Source organism: Carettochelys insculpta, chromosome 2 (genome assembly GCF_033958435.1).
Source record: "Carettochelys insculpta isolate YL-2023 chromosome 2, ASM3395843v1, whole genome shotgun sequence".
Taxonomy (NCBI): Eukaryota; Metazoa; Chordata; order Testudines; family Carettochelyidae; genus Carettochelys; species Carettochelys insculpta.
Genome location: NC_134138.1, coordinates 145,890,057 through 145,910,124, shown reverse-complemented (window position 1 = coordinate 145,910,124; position 20,068 = coordinate 145,890,057). Strand labels below are relative to the sequence as shown.

Here is a 20,068-nt window from a genome sequence, read left to right as displayed (position 1 = left end):
GTGGTGATGGTCGGGGATTCCCTCCTAAGAGGGACTGAGTCAGTCATCTGTCAGCCAGACCTGGAATCTCAGGAAGTTTGCTGCTTACGAGGAGCTAGAATCCAGGATGTGACAGAAAGACTTCCAGAAATCATCAAACCTGAGAATTATTACCCCTTCATACTTCTCCATGTAGGAACCAATGACACAGCAAAGAACGACCTTGAGCGGATCACTGCAGATTATGTAAGTCTGGGAAGAAAGATCAAAGAATATGGACTGCAGGTGGTATTCTGATCTATCCTCGCTGTTGAAGGAATGGGTCCAGGTAGAGATAGTCAAATTATGGAAATAAATGTGTCCTTGTGCAGGTGGCATCAGAGAGAGGGATTTGGTTTTGTTGACTATGGGATTTTGTTTTGAGACCAAGGATTTCTAGGAAGTGATGGGATCCACCTAAAGAAGAGAGGAAAGAGCCTCTTTGCGAGCAGGCTTGCAAACCTAGTGAGGAGGGCTTTAAACTAGGTTAGTCGGGGGACAGTGACCCAAGCCCTGAGGTACGTGGGGAAGGAAGAAGGCACAACAAAGGAGGAGCACTCATTCGAAAGGAGAAAGTAGGTCAATCAGTTTATTATCTAAGATGTTTGCACATAAATGCAAGAAGCCTGGGGAGCACACAGGAGGAATTAGAAGCCCTGTCACAGTCAAGGAAGTATGGGGTAATTGGAATAACAGAGACTTGGTGGCATGACTCACATAACTGGAGCACCGTCATGGAAGGGTATAAACTGTTCTGGATGGGCAGGCAAGGGAGAACAGGAGGAGGGGTTGTAATTTATCTGAGAGAGCAGTATGATTGTTCAGAGCTCCAATTCATGGAAAGAGACAGTTGAATGTCTTTGGGTTAAGGTTAGAAGCAGAAGCAACAGATGCAATGTAGTGTTCAGTGTCTGCTACAGGCCACCAGATCAGGTAGATGAGAATTTCTTCAGACAACTAAGAAAAGCTTCCAAATAACAGATGCTGGTTCTCATGGGAGCCTTTAATCACCCAGACATTTGTTGGGAGACCAATACAACAGCTCACAAACAATCCAGGAAGTTTCTGGAGAATGTTGGGGATAACTTCCTGGTACAAGTGCTGGAGGAACTGACCAGGGCCAGGTGCAGCTTGACCTGCTGCTCACAAACAGGGAAGAAACAGTAGGAGGCAACCTGGGCTGCAGTGATCACGAGATAGTGGATTTCAGGATTCTGACAAAAGGAAAAAAAGTGAGCAGTAAAATACAGACCCTTGATTTCAGAAGAGCAGACTTCAATTCCCTGAGAGAACTAATGGACAGGATCCCCTGGAAAGCTAATATGAAGAGGTAAAGAGTTCAGGAGAAGTGGCAATATTTTAAAGAGGTCACAGGAACAAACAATCTTGATCTGCTGTACGAGAAGCAAATATGTTAGGCAACCAGCTTGGCTAACAAGGGAAATCCTTGAAGAGCTTAAACTCAAAAAGGATGCATATAAGAAGTAGAAACTCGGACAGATGAGTAAGGATGAATATAAATAAATGGCTGAAGAATGCCGGGGGGGCAGTAATCAGAAAAGCGAAAGCACAATTGGGACTGCAGCTAGTAAGGAATGTGAAGGGCAACAAGAAGGGCCTCTACAGCTATGTTAAACAATAAGGTTATCAGGGAGTGTGTGGGGCATTGCTGGATGAGGGAGGTAACCTGGTGACAGATGATGTGAGAAAGGCTGAAGTACTCAATGCTTTTTTTGCCTCAGTCTTCACGGACAAGGTCAGCTCCCTGACTATGGCAGTAGGCAATGCAGTATGGGAAGGAGGTGGGCAGCCTTCCGTGAGGAAAGTACAGGTTAAGAGCTATTTAGAAAAGCTAAACACACACAAATCCAGGGGTCTGGATTTAATGCATCAAGGGTACTGAGGGAATTGGCAGATACCATTGCAAAGCCTTTGGCTATTACCTTTGAAGACTCATGGAGATTGGGAGAGGTCCCGGATGATTGGAAAAAGGTGAATGTAGTGCCCATCTTTAAAAAAGGAAAGAAGAACAATCCAGGGAACTACAGACCAGTCAACCTCACCTCAGTCCCTGGAAAAATCATGGAGGGAATCCTCAAGGAATCCATTTTGGAGCACTTGGAAGAGGGGAAAGTGATCAAGAGTAGTCAACATGGATTCACCAAGGGCAAGTCATGCCTGACCAATCTGATTATATGATGCTTAGCTTATATGATGTGCTAACTGTGTCTGTGGACATGGGGAAGACAATGCATGTGATACACCTTGACTTAGGTTTTGATAGTCTCCCACAACATTCTTGCCCATAAATTAAGGAAGTATGGATTGGATACATGGATGGTAAGATGGATAGAAAACTGGCTTGACAGACAGGCTCAACGGGAAGGGGTCAATGGCTCAGTGTCTGGTTGGTGGCCGGTTTCAAGTGGAGTGCCTCAAGGACCAGTTCAAGGGCCAGTACTGTTCTGCATCCTTATTAATGAGCTGGATGAGGGGATGGATTGCACCCTCAGCAAATTTGTAGATGACACTTAGCCAGGGGGTCAGACAGATATATTGGAGGGTAGGAATAGGGTGCAGAGTGACCTAGACAGGATGAGGTTCAACAAGGAGAAGTGCAGAGTCCTGCACTTAGGACGGAAGATTCCCAAGCACTGTTGCAGCCAGGGGACCGACTGGCTAAGTAACAGTGCAGGAGAAAAAGACCTGGGGATTACAGTAGATGAGAGGCTTGCTATGAGTCAACAGTGTGTCCTTGTAGCCAAGAAGGCTAATGGCATATTGGGGTGCATTCGGAGAAGCATTTCCAGCAGATCTAGAGACGTTATCATTCCCCCACTTGGCTCTGGTAAGTCCTCTTCTGGAGAACTGTGTCCAGTTCTGGGCCACCCAGTATAGAAAGGATGTGGACGCATTGGAGAGGGTTCAGTGGAGAACAACGAACATGATCTATGAGGACAGACAGAGATTTGGGCTTATGTAGTTTGCAGAAGAGAAGATGACTGAGGGGCAATTTGATAGCAGCCTTCAACTTTCTGAAGCGGGGGAGGGTGTGTCTAAAGAGGACGGAGAGAGACTGTTGTCAATGGTGACAGATGACAGAACAAGGAGCAATGGTCTGAAGTTACAGAGGGAGAAGAATAGGTTGGATATTAAGAAAAACTATTTCAGGAGGGTGATGAAAGACTGGAATGCATTGCCTAGAGAGGTGGTGGAATCTCCATCCTAGAGGTTTTTAAGTCTGAGCTTGACATAGTCATGACTGAGATGATTTAGATGGGATTGATCCTGCTTTAGGCAGAGGGCTGGACTAGACGACCTCATGAGGTCCCTTCCAGCCCTGGAATTCTATAATTCTAAAGGCCAGTGCCTTGTAACTGTAGTTGGATTGTCTGTTTCGGGGGCACTTTGAAGTGGTTGAATGGAAGCTCAGAGTAGACAAGTCATACTTGACTCTTTCCATAAAGTCTTATGAACACTCTCAGCAAAAGGCAAGACCTCTCAAAGGGCAGGTCTTGCACCATGGCCTGAACCTCTTTTGGGAACCTGGACAGTTGTAGCCAGGACACTCACCTCATGACTACTGCAGATGCTAGGGACCTGGCTGCAGTATCTGCTGAATCTAATGCTGATTGCAGGGCTGTTTTTAAGATTAGACAGCCTTTGCTCATGAGCACCTTGTATTGTTCTGCTTTGTTATCAGGAATTGCATCAGAGAAGGTGTAGAGCTGGTTGAAAACGTGATGAGTGTAGTTGGTTAGCAGGGCCATATAACTGGCAATTGAAAATTGTAGGCTGGCTGAGGAGTATGCTTTGTGTCCAGCCTTGTCCATTCTTTGCCCTAGGGTTGACCCTGTAATTGTGTTGCTTTCCCTGATGATTTACTGCATCCACTATTAATGAATTGCAGTGAGGGTGCAAGAAAAGGAACCTGCACTTGAGGGCGCAATGCAGTGTTTGTGCTCTAGCCTCTCTGAGGTAGGCATGATCGAGGCTGGTGTGTTCCAGAGGAGTTTGGTTGGCTCTAGAAGAACCTCATTAATTGGAATTGCCAGTCTTTTATGCAGAGATTTCTGGAGAATGTTTGTCCATTTGTGTTCAAAGTCCCCTGATGTTGGCAGGGGTATTTTGATTGTGTGTGTGGCTTTCCTAAAGAGGTCCTGAAAGGACTTGGAATTGTAATCTAAGATCGCAAGTTGTACCACTGAAGCAATCGAAGATGGAGAGGGCAGGTGTGAAGGAAGGGGAGAGGGTGAGTGGTCCTCCCCCCCTTGAATGTGAGGCACATTCTTCGATCTCAGACGGACTGTGGCCAAGGCTGTTGTCTGAATGCCCCCCATGGGTCCCAATAGAGCCAGCTGGGTGATATAGGTGGGGGTGCCCAGTGGTGTTGCTAGTGTTGTGGCTATGGCATCATAGGATGCCTAATACTTTTCCGAGGAGGCATGCAGTCCTCCGAATCTGACGAACTAGAAAAACCAGTTGCCGGGGTGTCACAGTAGGAGAGCCTCAGGCTATGTAAACAGCTCTCAGCAGATGAGTGCTTGGAGCAGAGGTAATAAAGAGCTCCTCTGTTGAAGTGCAAGGCAGCAGCGTGAGGGGTGGTGGTATTGATACCGGAGCCCCCTGCACCATAGGTACCGAGAGGAGAGAAGGGACTGTAGTGGCTGACAGAGGTTTGTCATGCTTCTTAGCATTTCTCCATGTACAGGCTGGAGAAGTGAAAGCAGATGCTGGTATGCTCTTGTCAATTACTGGGTTAGTCTGCTGCGCTGAGGCAGAGGGCTTATTAAAGAGCCTCACTGCTTTAGAGAAGGAGGGTTGGGTCCTCTCCTTCTCTCACCTCTTGGGCAAGGACACCTGGGCTGCCCCCTTAACTGCAGAGAGGGTGGCAGCACAGTGTTTTGATGCAGTCCCTTGCGCTCTCGGGAACAGAGCCTGATGAAGCATACTCCCTCTGGGGAGTCTCCCCTCTTTGTAGAGCTTGTCTGTGGCAAACCTCTGTCAGTGCTCTCGATCCCCTGTGGTCCGCACCTGACGAGGGAGTCCATTTGCTCTGCAGGAGCCAAAGCCTACTCCAGGAGCCTGCAGTGAGGAGAACATTCAGTTTTGTACTGGTGTCCCAAGCACCAGACACAGCATGAGTGGCTGTCTGACAGAGGGACTGAGACACAACAGGCAGAGCAGTTTTTAAAACCTTGGCATGAGTGAGTGGCTGGAGGACAGTTGTGAAGGAAGGGGAGAGGGTGAGTGGCATGTGTGAGTGGCTGGCTGCACTTTAAAGGGGAGCCAGCTAACAGCTGAGGCTGCTTAAGGAGAAGCCTTGTCAGCAGCCCTCCTTATTGTCAGTTTCCTTCCTTTCCATTCCCCCCCTTTTTTTTAAAAAAAAAAAAAAAGCTTTCAAAGTCTGAGGTTTACAGACTCTGTTTAAAGACTCTTCTTCTTATCTCAACTGATTGTCTGTCTGTTTTTCAGGTCGGACAGCTGAGGAAGCGAGAGGGAAATGCAACCAGAGCCCCTGTGGAGAAGAGAACTGAGGTGACAGGCTGCCTGCACATGCACAATCGCTGTCACAGGCATCTCGAGCCTATGTTCTGCATGTGTGGGCAGGCGGCTGAGGGGCACTGCTATGAAAATCTTTGGCCTGTGCGTGCAGCAGTGCTGATGCACCTAAGGTGGAGCACCCCCAGCAACTCTCAAAGAACTTGATTATTTCAAAGTACACAGTTATGCAAAGTAGCCAGATTAATGTTTCATATTTTAAGACTAGCAGTTTTCCTAAATATATGGGGCAGATCAAGTCTAATGAGAAGAGAAAACACCTCATCCCATCCTAACTGATCAGTCTGACATAAACTGTTCAAATTCTGTTCCAAGCCTTTAGCTTAAACTTCCAGTAATGACAAATATACTCATACAGGTTGAACATTCTAATCCAGAACTCTCTCATCTGGCAACATCCATAATCTGGCATGATTTTTGTTAGCCATATGATCACATATCGGGGGTGTGATCAAGTTTTCTGTGGTCCCATAAAGTTTGTTTACAGCCACCAGTCCTGGCTCTCAATGCTCTGTGCTGTTATTTAGATGTAATTTACCTCTAAATATCTTCTAAGAGCCCAGTAAGCAGCGTAAGTGTTGGTAATGTGCTAGATCAGGGTGCACAGGCTGGATGGGGCACAAAATTTGAAAAGGGGGAGGGCACAGCACAATCACCCCCGCCACACCCAAGGGGGTCCTCTGCTGCCTCTCCACAGCTTCTGTCAGCTCAGCTGTCCCGGGCAGCACTGCCTGCCTCCCTGCCTCTGCAACCTGGGCCATTGGCAGAGGGCCAGCATAACTGCCCACATCCCAGCAGGGGCCTCTGCTGCCTCCCTGCAGCTTCTTTAGGATCTGCTGACTTGTGTTGCCAACCCTCCTGCCTCCATCTCCCAAGCCTGAACAAGCTGGGACTCACTGTTGCAGAGGCATCTAAGGGGGGTTAAGAGGTGTGTGCTTTCACCAGGACAGTCCCTTTGTTATGCTTCCTGAGAGAGAGAGGCCATGGCTTGCTTGCTTGCTTTCTATTTTTTTAAGTGCAATTATGTCGATCTTTTGTTTTGTTCTTTTAACTTTAAAAGGCTGCCTGGGAGGGCTGGAAAAGGGGTGAGGAGCAGGCTCTTTAAACAACCATTAACTGTTATTCCGCTCCCCCGCCCCACTGGAGAGTGGGTGGGAAAGGCTCTTGCAACAGCAAGATAAAGATTTTTTATATATGTAAAAATACTCTCCATCTCACTGAAGTGTGTGTATGCATGTATAAAATATAAAAATAAGCACTTTCCAGCTCATTAAAATTTTTGAAATACATCAGTTTTTATATATGTATATTTGCATTTATATCCTGACTAATAATAGTTTTTACATTCTACATACTTAGTTTATTTTATCTGCTGAAAGGGTTTTTTTTTTCATATGAACGTAACTGAAATTTCCGTTGGTTTGAATTTTATTAGACAGGTTGGGGCCCCCAGTTAACAGCAGGGATAAAAAGGAGGGCCTGATGTAAAAAGTTTGCTAAACAATATTGACCTCCTACAGTCTGGCAAATTCTCTCGTTTGGCACTGGTCAGGTCCCCAGGGTGCCAGATGAGAGAGGTTCACCCTGTACTTGATTTCAAAAGAGGAACTGTGATGATTAAAATATGAGGAGATTTTTGCCTAATTTTAGATGTACAATAGTTGGGGCTGCACATGGGTCAAAACAAAACACCTGCCCCTCACATTAATTACTTACCCAATCGCTCTCTCTTCTTTTGGTTGAGATAGTCCCCAATTCCAAAATCCAGTTTCAGCAGAACTGACTTGATTTTGCTGCTCACCTTCTGCCCAAATTCATTGCACTTGAACAGCGGGCATAAAAAGGCACATAGTACTGTAACACAATATGAAGATATAAAGAGAAAGGTTATTCAAATATTTTTGTTTTAGTCACTAACTAAAAATTACACCAAAATGTACTTCTCCTTATGTAACTTAAACAACAATAAATGCCAGATCCAAACAGTTACTGGTCTTAGTACAATCCCTACAGTCCACATCACAAAAATCACCATTATATTCACATAAACTGGCACCGTCTTTCTAGAGGACTGGGCACTGACACTGAATAAACCTCTCTCTTGCCCTCCCATAAATGCACTCTATGGAGGTCTGGGTAAGCAAAGTTTTCTACAGTTGCTGACTATGCCATAATCTATCTGGATAGGCAGAACTTTAGTCTCTAGTGAGATCAGTCCAAGCCCTCTCACAGGGATCTACATGCTCTTCAAAACAAATGAACAGTTAAGTCCTCTTCCTCCTGTTCTTTATCCATTCCTAGTGAAAAGTGGAAGCAAATGATATCACTGTGACACTTCTCCAGAGTAGCCAGGGTTGCAAGGCACCTCACACCACTACCCGTTTTAAGTTTGAAGAGCTCTTGTCTGACTCTGTACCTACCGTGGATCAGCTTCCTGATACAAGCACTACCTTCCAGGCTTCCCTCTGTCTGTACAGGTTAGCGACAGGCGCACACCAACTCACGTGTCCTGGGACTATTACCTACAAAATCAATCCCTTATTCAGTGAACACTCACAGAACTACCAGGTCTGGTGTTCCCAATGGAACGATACACTGCAGTTTACTAATTAACCTTAGAACACAGCTCTGCTAAATACACATTAATTAGATATATTTACAGTAAAAATTAGTAACTTTATTACCAAAGAAAAACCAGTTACTTGCCTTTGTAATTGTTGTTCTTTGAGATATTTTGCTCATATCTATTCAGGTTAGTTGTGTGTATGTGCATGTGAGCATGACTGTTGGAAAGTTTTACCCTACCTGCCACCTGATGGGTTGGCTGTGGAGTCCCCTGGAGTGGTGCCATTATGGAGCCCTACGTATAACCTGTAGACAGAACTGACCCTCAGTTCTTTCTTGCCAGCTGTTCTGACAGTGTGGCAGGTGGGTGGGTATTGAATGGATAAACAGTTTAGATCAATAGGGTATTGAATAGATAAAGAAGAAGAACAGTTGCAAAAGTGAGTATCCGTTTTTTATTTTTCGAGTGCTTGCTCACAGCTATTCAAATTAGGTAATCACAAGCCATATCCAGGAGGAGGAGTTGGAGTCAATGTGTGGCTGACTTGAGGACAGCAGCCCCAAGACTGGACTGTTGCACAATAGCACAGTGTAACATGAAAGGTGTACAGAAGGCCATGTTGTAGCTTGACAGATTTTCTGGAGAGGAACATGAGTGAGGAAGGCAGCTGAAGAGTCCTGAGCTCATATGGAATGTGCTGTAATGGGTGGTGGGGCAACCTAATGACCATGAACATAAATGAAATTGTCAAGGAGATCATGACCTAGGAGGAGTGAGAGACTGAAAAGGTGAACAGCTCAGAGGTCAAATACACATCTCAGGAATTTGTGACTTGTCAAGGGAATGCAGCCCACTGGTCAGGTGACATGGGCTGAACAATGGAATTGAAATCTAATGCCCAGGCACCCATACCACATATTATGCAAAGGGACTGGGATGTGCAAGCAAAAACAGCAACAAATGGCAGTTTGCTACAGTGGCTTACCTGTGTCAGATGACCCTGACCCACAAGGGCCTATGGGAAGAAGAAAGGACTTTTTCCCTCCAAATGGAAAAACTATGAGAGGGCCTTTGGAGTGACCATCTGGGGATTCAGGTTCCAGTTCCAGAATTCAGTGTTCCAGAATGCAAGGATCCAGTGTTCCAGTTCTCCAGTAAGCTGGAATCATGCCCATTATGGAGTGTACTATCAGAGGCTTTCAAGAATCAGTATATAATATTGCTGGCCTGCATCAATATCTGTAATTGATGTGTGTAAAGTATCACTTTAACAATTTTTGTCTCTTACCCTATTTTTTTTCTTTCTTTGTTAATAAACCTTCAGATTCCAAAGGATTGGCACGGAATGGTGATTTGGGTAAGATCCAAGTATATACTCACATGGAACTGTGGCTGGACCCTTTGGGGCCCAGGAGAATCTGTGTTGAATTGGTGAAATAGGTTTTAAGAACCTGTCACCCGAGTAAGGGGATGTTGGACTGGGCATTTTGAGAAAGCTGGGAAATCTGTGGGTTTGCTTGTGTGGCTTCAGGCTGGCCAGTGAGGCTGGCAGATGCATTTTTGTGGCTGGTTTGATTTTGCTTTACTGAGAAGAAAATTGCAGCCTGAGCTGTAAGTGGCCCAGATTTAAGCAATTTTATCTTGGTTTGATTTCCTTAGCTGTGCCCAGAACCCTGTCATATTACACCAAGTCCCCGAGGAGAGACAGAGAGAGGAGGGAGATCTTTTTCCCACCAGCTTACTACTAACCCTAACTACAACAATCAAATACTCTAAAGGAAAATTATTTACAACTATTTACACAACCAAGAGCTAGGGAGTTATGACATAGCAACAAAGTACAGTTCCAACAGATGTCACTGGCACTAAAAATGGAACTGAGGGTTGGTTGGGTTGGCAGGATCATATATTGGGCTCTACACCGGTACCACTCCAGGGGGCTCCACAGCCAACCAACAAGTAGTAGCTAGGGTAAAAATTTCCAATAGTTGTACACATGGTATGCACATGCCTAACTTGATTAAATAAGAGCAAGCACTCAAATTAAAACAGAAATTCACATGACAGTAAGAATACTGGAAACAAATGGATACATAAAAAATAAAATCATATCATCTTTTCTAGAGACTATATTAAATTAACAAGTTAGCCTCCTGTCTGAAAAAGCTTGTCTCACCCAAAGTTCTCTCAACATTCACATCATGTGTAGTTGACCTTCTTTTTTAATGAAGCAAATTTTGCTATCCTGATTCACAAGTGAAGAATGCCAGGGTATCGCTTTATATCTAATTTGGCCACGGAACACTTTTGGGCTTGGCATATATTGATGAAGCACATAAGATACTGGTTTGGGGAAGTGGGGTTGAAAGGTTTCATACAGAAAATTGCCGCATGTAATACTCAGAAGTTGATTTTATAAAGTTGGGATTTTAGATGTCTTATTTTACAAAGAACAAAAAATAAAAAGAGAAAATCATCTGAATGAATAACTAATGCCCTTCTGACAGTGCGATGTTTAACAACCCTATAATTAAGAATAAAAATTAAAAATTAAGTACAAACACATAACAAAATATCAACGTCACAGCCTACAGAAGCATGGTTAGTGTTCTTTTAAACAAAAAGAGAAAGGACGATATTGTTCAAAAAAGGACTGTCCTCCTTTAAAGCTTGAAGATTTTTATGAAAAAGAAATGTAAAACAAATAAGATATGGAAAGAAAGGTTACTCACCGTAGTAACGGTGGTTCTTCGAGATGTGTCCCCGTGGGTGCTCCACATTAGGTGTCGGGCTCGCCCGGCGCCGCAGATCGGATCTTCCAAGCAGTTTCTGCCGGACCGCACATGGGCTGGTGCGCGCCGCTCCCTTGCGTGCTCCTGGCCACGTCGCGATCCGGTCCCCGCCAGTTCCTTGACCAACCGCCTCGGATGCTCCTGCAAAACACTAAACAGAGATCTGAAGCGGGGAGGATGGGCAGGTAGTGGAGCACCCACGGGGACACATCTCGAAGAACCACCGTTACTACGGTGAGTAACCTTTCTTTCTTCTTCGAGTGTCCCCGTGGGTGCTCCACATTAGGTGACTACCCAGCAGTAACCCAAGATAGGAGGTGGGTAATCGGATTATGTGCAGCTTGTCCCCGAGCGGACCGCTGCCAAGAGACGGGTATCCTCTTGGAATACCCTGTGAAGGGCGTAATGTTTGGCGAAGGTGTCATAGGATAACCAGGTCGCCGCTCTGCAAATGTCCTTTAGCGCAACGCCCTTGAAAAAGGCTGTTGATGCCGCCACCGCCCTAGTGGAATGAGCCCTAGGCGTGGCCAGTAAAGGAGTCTTTTTGAGTTCGTAGCACATTTTTATGCAGGATACGATGTGCTTCGAGATTCTCTGTGAAGAAAGACCTTCTCCTTTCGATTTGGGAGTGAGAGAGACTAGGAGTCTATCCGTTTTTCGGAAGGACTTGGTCCTGTCTATATAGAAGGCTAGCGCCCTCCTCACGTCCAAGAGGTGTAGGCGCGCCTCTTTGTTAGAGTTATGAGGCTTTGGATAAAACGAGGGTAAAACAATAGGTTCGTTAACGTGAAACTCAGAAGAAACTTTAGGAACAAAGGCTGGATGCAGCCGTATGGTTACCGCCTCCTTGGGAAAAACAGTGCAGGGTGGCGTTGCCATAACTGCCGCAAGCTCGCTCACCCTGCGAGCTGACGTGATTGCGAGAAGAAAGGTCGTCTTTATCGTAAGGAGGCGGAGGGAAACCGTGGCCAAAGGCTCGAACGGTGGTCCCGTTAGCATATTAAGCACCAGGTCCAAGTTCCACGAAGGTGGAAGCGGTTTCCGAGGGGGATATAGGTTTACCAACCCTTTGAGGAACCTGGTAACCATGGGATGGGCGAACACCGTGTGCCCTTCCTCTTCGTGTCTGAACGCCAAAATGGCGGCAAGGTGGACCTTTAATGAGGATAGTGAGAGCCCTCCTCTCTTGAGGTCCAGTAAATACTCTAATATTACAGGTATAGGCACCGAAAGGGGGGCCAGATGTTTGGTAGAACACCATGCCGTGAAGCGAGTCCATTTCTGCTTGTAGGTCTTCCTGGTGGAAGTCCTCCTGCTACTTTCTAGGACTTGTTGCACTTCTTCCGTACATGTGCTCTCTAAGGAGCTGAGCCATGGATTAACCACGCTTGTAGTCGCAGGCCTTGGGGGTGCGGATGCACTATGGACCCTGGGCTTGCGTGAGCAGATCCGGCGCCACCAGAAGGTGCATCGGTGGATGTCCCGACATGCGCAGGAGTAGGGGGAACCATTGCTGTTGATCCCACGTTGGGACTATCAGGATCATTCGGGCTCCTTCCCTCCTGGCTTTCTGCAAGACTTTGTGGATCAGCACTGTGGGAGGAAAAGCGTAAAGCAGGGGGCCCCTCCAGGAGATCGCGAATGCGTCCCCCAGGGACCCCCGTCCCAGTCCTGCCCTGGAGCAGAATCGTGGGCACTTCTTGTTGTGTTGAGTGGCAAACAGGTCTATCTGGGGAAAGCCCCATATGTGAAAAATTGGTCGTAGCAGATTGGGACGGATCTGCCACTCGTGCGTGAGTGCGAAACGCCTGCTCAGCTGGTCTGCCTTCACATTGTGAGCGCCTGGTAAGTACGAGGCTTTCAAGGTTATATTGCTGGCGATGCACCAGTTCCATAACCGGACTGCTTCCGCACATAAGGCATGGGACCAAGCTCCTCCTTGCCGATTTATATAAAACATGGTGGAGGTATTGTCTGTACTGATCCCGACTACTTTGCCTTGTATATGGTCTCGAAAGTGTCTGCAGGCGTTGAACACTGCTCTGAGCTCCAGTATATTTATGTGCAGTGACTGCACAGTGGAGGACCACAGCTCTTGAGTCACCTCTTCGCCCATGTGTGCTCCCCACCCTATGAGGGAAGCATCTGTAGTAAGAAAAACTGATATTTGTGGTTGGTGGAAGGGTACCCCTGTTAGCAAGTTCTTGGGGTTTACCCACCATTGCAGAGATTTGCGCACCTCTGCTGTGGGCGACACCACCCTGTGAATGGTGTGTGCTGCTGGTTTGTATACGCTCGCCAGCCAGTGCTGCATGCTGCGCATGTGTAACCTGGCATTCTGTACTATGAACGTCGCTGCTGCCATGTGGCCCAGCAGCTGTAAGCACGTCAGGACCGGCACCGTAGGGCTGAAGGTGATGACTTGCACGAGGGAGCCGATGGTCCGAAAGCGAGTCTCTGGTAGATACACTCTCGCTGTAATAGAATTTATGCGTGCCCCTATGAACTCTATGTCCTGTGTGGGGTCTATCTTTGATTTTGCCAGATTGATAACCAGGCCGAGCGAAGAGAACGTACCTGCTGTGATGCGTATCATGCGTAGTACCTCCTCCTTCGAGGCCCCTTTGAGTAGGCAGTCATCCAGATACGGGAATGTAAATACCCCGTCTGTGCAGGTAGGCTGACACCACTGCCAAGGTCTTGGTGAAGACTCTGGGGGCCGAGGAGAGGCCAAACGGTAGGACCTTGTATTGAAAATGTTCTTTGCCTACCATGAACTGGAGGAATCGTCGGTGAGCTGGATGGATAGTTATGTGAAAATACGCGTCTTGTAAGTCGAGGGCTGCGAACCAATCTCCATCGTCTAGCGCCGTAAGGATGGAGGCGATTGTGATCATCCGAAAACGTTGCTTGCGCAGGTACCGGTTGAGGCCTCGAAGATCTAACATGGGCCTCCAGCCTCCTGTCTTTTTCTCCGTGAGGAAGTACCTCGAGTAGAACCCTCTCCCTTGCAGTTGCTCCGGCACTCTTTCCACTGCCCCTATGAGCATGAGATGGTCTACCTCCTGCTTGAGCCTCGCTACGTGGGAGGCCTCCTGGAGGTGGGGTCTGGGTGGAGGTCATGGCGGTGGGAGCGACTGGAAGGGGATGGCGAACCCCGTGGCTATGATCTCCAGCACCCATTTGTCTGTGGTGATCCTTTGCCACTGGTCGTAGAATGGTCGGAGGCGATGGTGGAATAACCGCTTCGGATGACCTTGTGCGATGGTAGTGATGGCGCAGCCCTGGATCTGTGTGTCAAACTTGTGGCCTTTGGCCCTGCCCCGAGGATGCACGGCTCTGTTGGGAACGTCGCCTGGGAGTTCTGTACTGCTGGTGCTGTTGATGTCGCCCTTGCTCGTAACCCCTGTGGTACTGGGGACGCTGTTGCTGGTACTGGTGCCGTCTTGTTGAGGGTAGTACTTTTTCTTTCTGTATGGAGGGGTGTAAATCTCCAGGGTCCTAAGTGTGGCTCTTGAATCTTTACTGGAATGAAGGACCGAGTCAGTTGATTCAGCAAACAGCTTCTGCGAGTCGAAGGGAAGATCGACTATCTTTGCCTGCAGATCCCTCAGTATACCCGAAGTCTGGAACTGGGACTCCCTTCGCATCACCACTGCCGTAGCTGTGGAGAGTGCTGCTGTGTCCGCAACATCCAGGGCGATCTGAACTCCCGTCCTCGAGGCTGCGTAGCCTTCTTGCACGATGGCCTTGAGCACCGGTTTCTTGTCCTCTGGAAGCAAGTCCATGAGGGAGGTTAGCCTAGTGTAGTTGTCGAAATTATGGTTCGCGAGATGCGCTGCGTAATTTGCCATTCGCAACAGTGGAGTGGAGGAGGAGTAGACCTTTCTGCCGAACAGCTCTAGCTTCTTGGCATCTTTGTCTGTTCCCCGTCTTGAATTGAGATGTCTTTGATCTTTGTTGCGACGACTCCACCACCAAGGAATTTGGTTGTGGGTGGCTGAACAGGAACTCCATGCCCTTCGCCGGCACGAAGTATTTCTTATCCGCTCTCTTGTGGACAGGCAGAATAGTCACAGGGGTCTGCCATATCATAGTGGCAGACTCCAAGATTGCTTCATCAAGCGGTATTGTTATTTTGGAGGAGGCCGGAGGTCTCAGATTTTTGAGGAGCTTATGGTGTTTCTCTTGCACCTCTGCTGTCTGGATGCCTTGCGTGAAGGCCACCCTCTTAAACAGCTCTTGAAACTGTTTGAGATCGTCCAGAGGATGGACGTCCCCTGGGGCCATAGCCTCGTCCGGGGAGGAGAGCGAGGAACCACTAGGGTACGCCTCTCTGGACCCTTCCGGTTCCTGTTGGTGATGGTACATCCGTTCGCTGGAAGCTTGCAAGGGAAAAATCTCGGGGTTCCATAACCAGTTCCCCCTGAGATACTTGAGTCTCTGTCCCCATTCGTGATTGCCCTCCGGGATACGGGACCGTCTGTGGGGATCTTTCCCTGGTAGATTGCCAGTGGTGTCTATGCCCCGCGTGATACGGGTGACCATGGCAGCATGGGCACTGTTCTTGGGAAGGTGACCTAGACCACTCCCTTGGTGCATACCCTCTGCGTCTGGGGGAGCAAGATCGTCGAGAGACCTGGGACACTGGAGAGAGCGATTTGTGATAGTACTCCAGCGGCTCAAACCCCAGGAAGGGTGAAGGTGGTCCCAGCCAGGGTGAGGCTGGTTGTAAAAATGGAGACGGGGGCTCTGGGTAGGCTAGGAGGGACCCCTGCCTTCTAGTTGGAGTCTGCAGCATGAGCGGAGGGCTGAGAGAAAGCAACTCTGCAGCCCTGTCTGGAGAGGGGCTGCGGTGCCTTGTTTTGTGTGCAGCCTTCCCCATCCCTTGAGGGGGTAGCTCCGCCCCATGACGTGTAGGGGATCTCGGCCCCGTCCACGCCGTGCTCGGCACGCTTATGGGCGGTGCTGCACGGGCGGTGTCCTCCGGTGCCTGCAGGCTGCGTGCCTGCGCGCTCTGCACCGCCGGTTCCCCGGGGGTCGGTGCTGCTGCTTGCGGTGCCGCCGGTACCGGCGCTTGTTTAGCCGCCGCCCTGCCTGCGGTGCGGGGCGGCTGTTTGATTATCGGAGGCTGAGCCGCCTCCACGTGGCTCTCCGTGCTGCCGCCGATCAGCTGTTGCTGCGGCTGGGGGCTGTGCGCTCCTCCCATCCCGCTCGCTGTTGCTGCCGGCAGGGATCGGGCTGGGGAGACTTTCCTCCGTTTTTGCGCTGATGGGGTGAGGGAGACAGCTTTCCTTTTATGGGCCCCGGAGGGTCCCTCCTGCTGCAGCCGCTCCGGCACGTCTGGCTGGAGGGCCTTGTCGAAGAGCAGCATTTTAAGCCACATCTCCCTGTCCTTCCTTGCTCTCGCTGTTAATTTTGCACAGAAGGAGCATTTCTGCATGACATGGGACTCCCCCAGGCACCTTATGTAGTGACTGTGCCCATCAGACGCTGGCATTGCCTCTCGGCAAGACTCACATTTCTTGAATCCTGAAGAGGACATTGTTGGTGAGTCTTTCAGTTGTTAATGGGGTACTTAGCACCTTCTCTGTGCTGTTTTCCCCCTCTCTGATAGCCTGCCGCGGCAGGAGGGCTAATGGCCCTAGGCTCCTGGCCTCCGGTGCTCCGCTTGTTACTAGGACTGGACTGAATGCCGTCCCGCTTGTTGTTTCTTTTTTTTTTTGAAAATAACAACTGGCTAACTTAACAGTAGCCTAAGAACTTGAAAACTTTAAAGAAAAACAGTTAAAACCATTGAATACGCTAACTTGGCCGTAGCCTAGTCGGATTCCGTCTGCAGCTGACGGCGGTTAAGAGGAACTGGCGGGGACCGGATCGCACACGTGGCCAGGAGCGCGCAGGGGAGCGGTGCGCACCAGCGCATGCGCGGTCCGGCAGAAACTGCTTGGAAGATCCGATCTGCGGCGCCAGGCGAGCCTGACACCTAATGTGGAGCACCCACAGGGACACTCGAAGAAGAATATATTTTTAAATTTTGTGGTTTTATACATTCTTATTTTACAAAAAACTACTGGAAAATAAAAATAAGTATCTCCAGTTTCTTTTAATCGAAAGAGTGTTTTGCATATTTTTATCACAAATCTGCTTAACGTTAGGAATGAGGCTGGGGAATTGGATCCTCCTATCAGGTACAGCATCACGGGATTTCTCTGAAAACGACTCGTGCTGAAACAATCCAAATTGACTCAAATTGTTTCTGCATTAGTCACATAACAACAACTATATTATTACAAATGTGTTCTAAATATTAATATACCTATAACCTAAATACTATTCAAATACCTTAGTACTTTGGATACACACAATTTCATATTTAATATTTTAGATAGATATTTACATGGGCTGACCAGGCTGGGTGTATAATGCATGCATTTTCAGAAACTCCACCCTGTACTGCAGGATTGAGGCTGGGACCTACATCCCCCAGTGGGAGTGCGTCATCGGGGATGTCGCCATGCCCCTCTCCATAGAGGGCAACGCAGCCTTTCCCCAGCAGAACCTGGCTTATTCAGCCATTCATGGACCACCTCAGTCCCACCCAGGAACTCAACAACTGTCTCACGCGGGCATGCTACCCCATCAAGTGCGCCTTCAGCCGGTCTGAAGGCAAGATTTAGATGCCACCTCACGCAACTCAACATCAGGATGGAGAACATCCCCCATGTTGTAGAGGTCTGCTGTTCCCTCCACAACCCCACTGAGGCCAGAGTTAGATGGCCAAAAAGCCCGCCATCCATATAAGGAGAACTAGAAGACATTTTGGTGATCTATCACTCAGGCCTGGTCTACACTAGGGAATAAAGTCAAACCCATATATGCAATTCCAGTTATGCCATTAGTATGGCTATAATTGATGTATCAGAATGGACTGTTCCCTAGTGAAGATCAGGGCTCTTTGGGCTTGCACCAACATCCCTTACTCCTGTGGCAGTGTGGAGTACCAGGGTTGATGGCCAAGCCCAGAAAGATCAATTTTGCCACATCTTCACTGACCCAGCAAAATCGAACTGTGGGGGATTTATCACAGTACTTCAAATGCTGAGTGAGTATAGACATACTCAGAGGTAAATAAGAGGGCAGCGCTCTTGGCATTCCATGAATGGTGAATCTGCAACCACTCTAAGAATAGTGGATCCCCAGCTGACACTGAAAGGCTGCTTTAGATAGGAAACTTTTCTTAGTCAAGGATTAAACCTGTTGAGTAAGTTTTAATTACCAGACAGAGTGATTATACTTTTGTTTGTTTTCTGTTTCTGTTGTCTTAGTTTAACTTACTTTTTAGTTTTTATTAATGAAGTTTTATTGTACTTTCATCTCAATACTGTTGTATTAAAGTGGGGCACACATCTTCAGGTGAACCAACTGATTGATAGTAACAGAGAGGAAGCTGTGCTAGTCTATACACTACCAAAACAAAAAGCAGTCAAGTAACACTTTAAAGACTAGCAAAATAGTTTATTAGGTGAGCTTTCATGGGAAAGACCCACTTCTTCAGACCATAGCCAGACCAGAACAGACTCAATATTTAAGGCACAGAGAACCTAAAACAGTAAGCAAGGAGGACAAATCAGAAAAAGATAATCAAGGTGAGCACATAAGAGAGTGGAGGGGTGGGGGGGAAGGTCAAGAATTAGATTGAGCCAAGTATGCAGACAAGCTCCTATAGTGACTCAGAAACTTCCCATCATGATTTAAACCATGTGTTAATGTGCCGAATTTGAATATAAAAGCCAGCTTGGCTGCTTCCCTTTCCAGAACGGTGCGATAATTCCTCTTCAGTAAACACACATAACTTTAGGTCATTGACAGAAAGCCCCATTCCATTAAAATGTTGACTAACTGGTTTGTGGATCTGGAGTGTTTTGATCTCTGTTTTGTGCCCATTGACCCTTTGTCTAAGGGAGTTAGAAGTCTGTCCAATATACAAAGCATCTGGGCATTGTTGGCACATGATGGCATATATGATGTTAGTAGAGGAGCATGAGAAACTGCCCATGATTCTGCGAGTAACCTGGTTAGGTCCAATAGTAACAGAGAGGAAGCCGTGCTAGTCTATACACTATCAAAACAAAAAGCAGTCAAGTAGCACTTTAAAGACTAGCAAAATAGTTTATTAGGTGAGCTTTCGTGGGACAGACCCACTTCTTCAGACCATAGCCAGACCAGAACAGACTCAATATTTAAGGCACAGGGAACCAAAAACAGTAAGCAAGGGGGACAAATCAGAAAAAGATAATCAAGGTGAACAAATCAGAGAGTGGAGGGGTGGGGGGGGGGAAGGTCAAGAATTAGATTGAGCCAAGCAGTTCCACTAATCTGGAGGTATAAATTGTCCCCAAAACGGAAATGATTGTGTGTGAGAACAAAGTTACAGAGGTCAGACACAATCATTTCCGTTTTGGGGACGATTTATACCTCCAGATTAGTGGAACTGCTATGGGCACCCGCATGGCCCCACAATATGCTAATATATTTATGGCTGACCTGGAACAACGATTCCTCAGCTCTCGTCCCCTATTACCACTCCTATACTTAAGATACATTGATGACATCTTTATGATTTGGACCCATGGTACAGAGGCTCTAGAATTCCACAGAGACATTAACAATCTACACCCCACCATTAACTTATGCCTTTATTACAACATGGAAGAGATACACTTCCTGGACACTACAGTACTAATCAAGGATGGCCTGATCAGTACCACACTGTACCGAAAACCTACTGATCGCTATACTCATCTACACCCTTCTAGTTTCCATCCTGCACACGTGACTAGATCCATTGTTTACAGTCAAGCTCTTAGGTACAATCGCATTTGCTCTGATCCAACTGACAGAGACCAAAAACTACAAGAACTTTACCAAATATTCATAAACCTGAATTACCCACCAGGAGAAGCAAAAAAACAAATCAACAGGGCCAGATGAATACCCAGAGACCAGCTACTCCAAGATCGGCCCAAAAAAGCCAAGAACAGAACACCACTGGTCATCACCTACAGCCCCCAACTCAGACCACTGCAACGAATTATTAAAGACCTACGACCTATCCTTAATCAGGATG

At 47.4% G+C, this 20,068-nt stretch overlaps 1 protein-coding gene across 2 annotated transcripts in view; it reads right to left on the bottom strand.

Moving 5' to 3' along the window:
* Positions 1 to 20,068, bottom strand: part of RETREG1 (reticulophagy regulator 1) — a 163,107-nt gene that overhangs the window by 22,150 nt on the left and 120,889 nt on the right. For both annotated transcript variants that reach the window (XM_074987824.1, XM_074987825.1), the window contains one exon: positions 7,297 to 7,434. In XM_074987824.1, the coding sequence (XP_074843925.1) occupies positions 7,297 to 7,434 (138 nt within the window). The remainder of the gene's footprint in view (positions 1 to 7,296; positions 7,435 to 20,068) is intronic.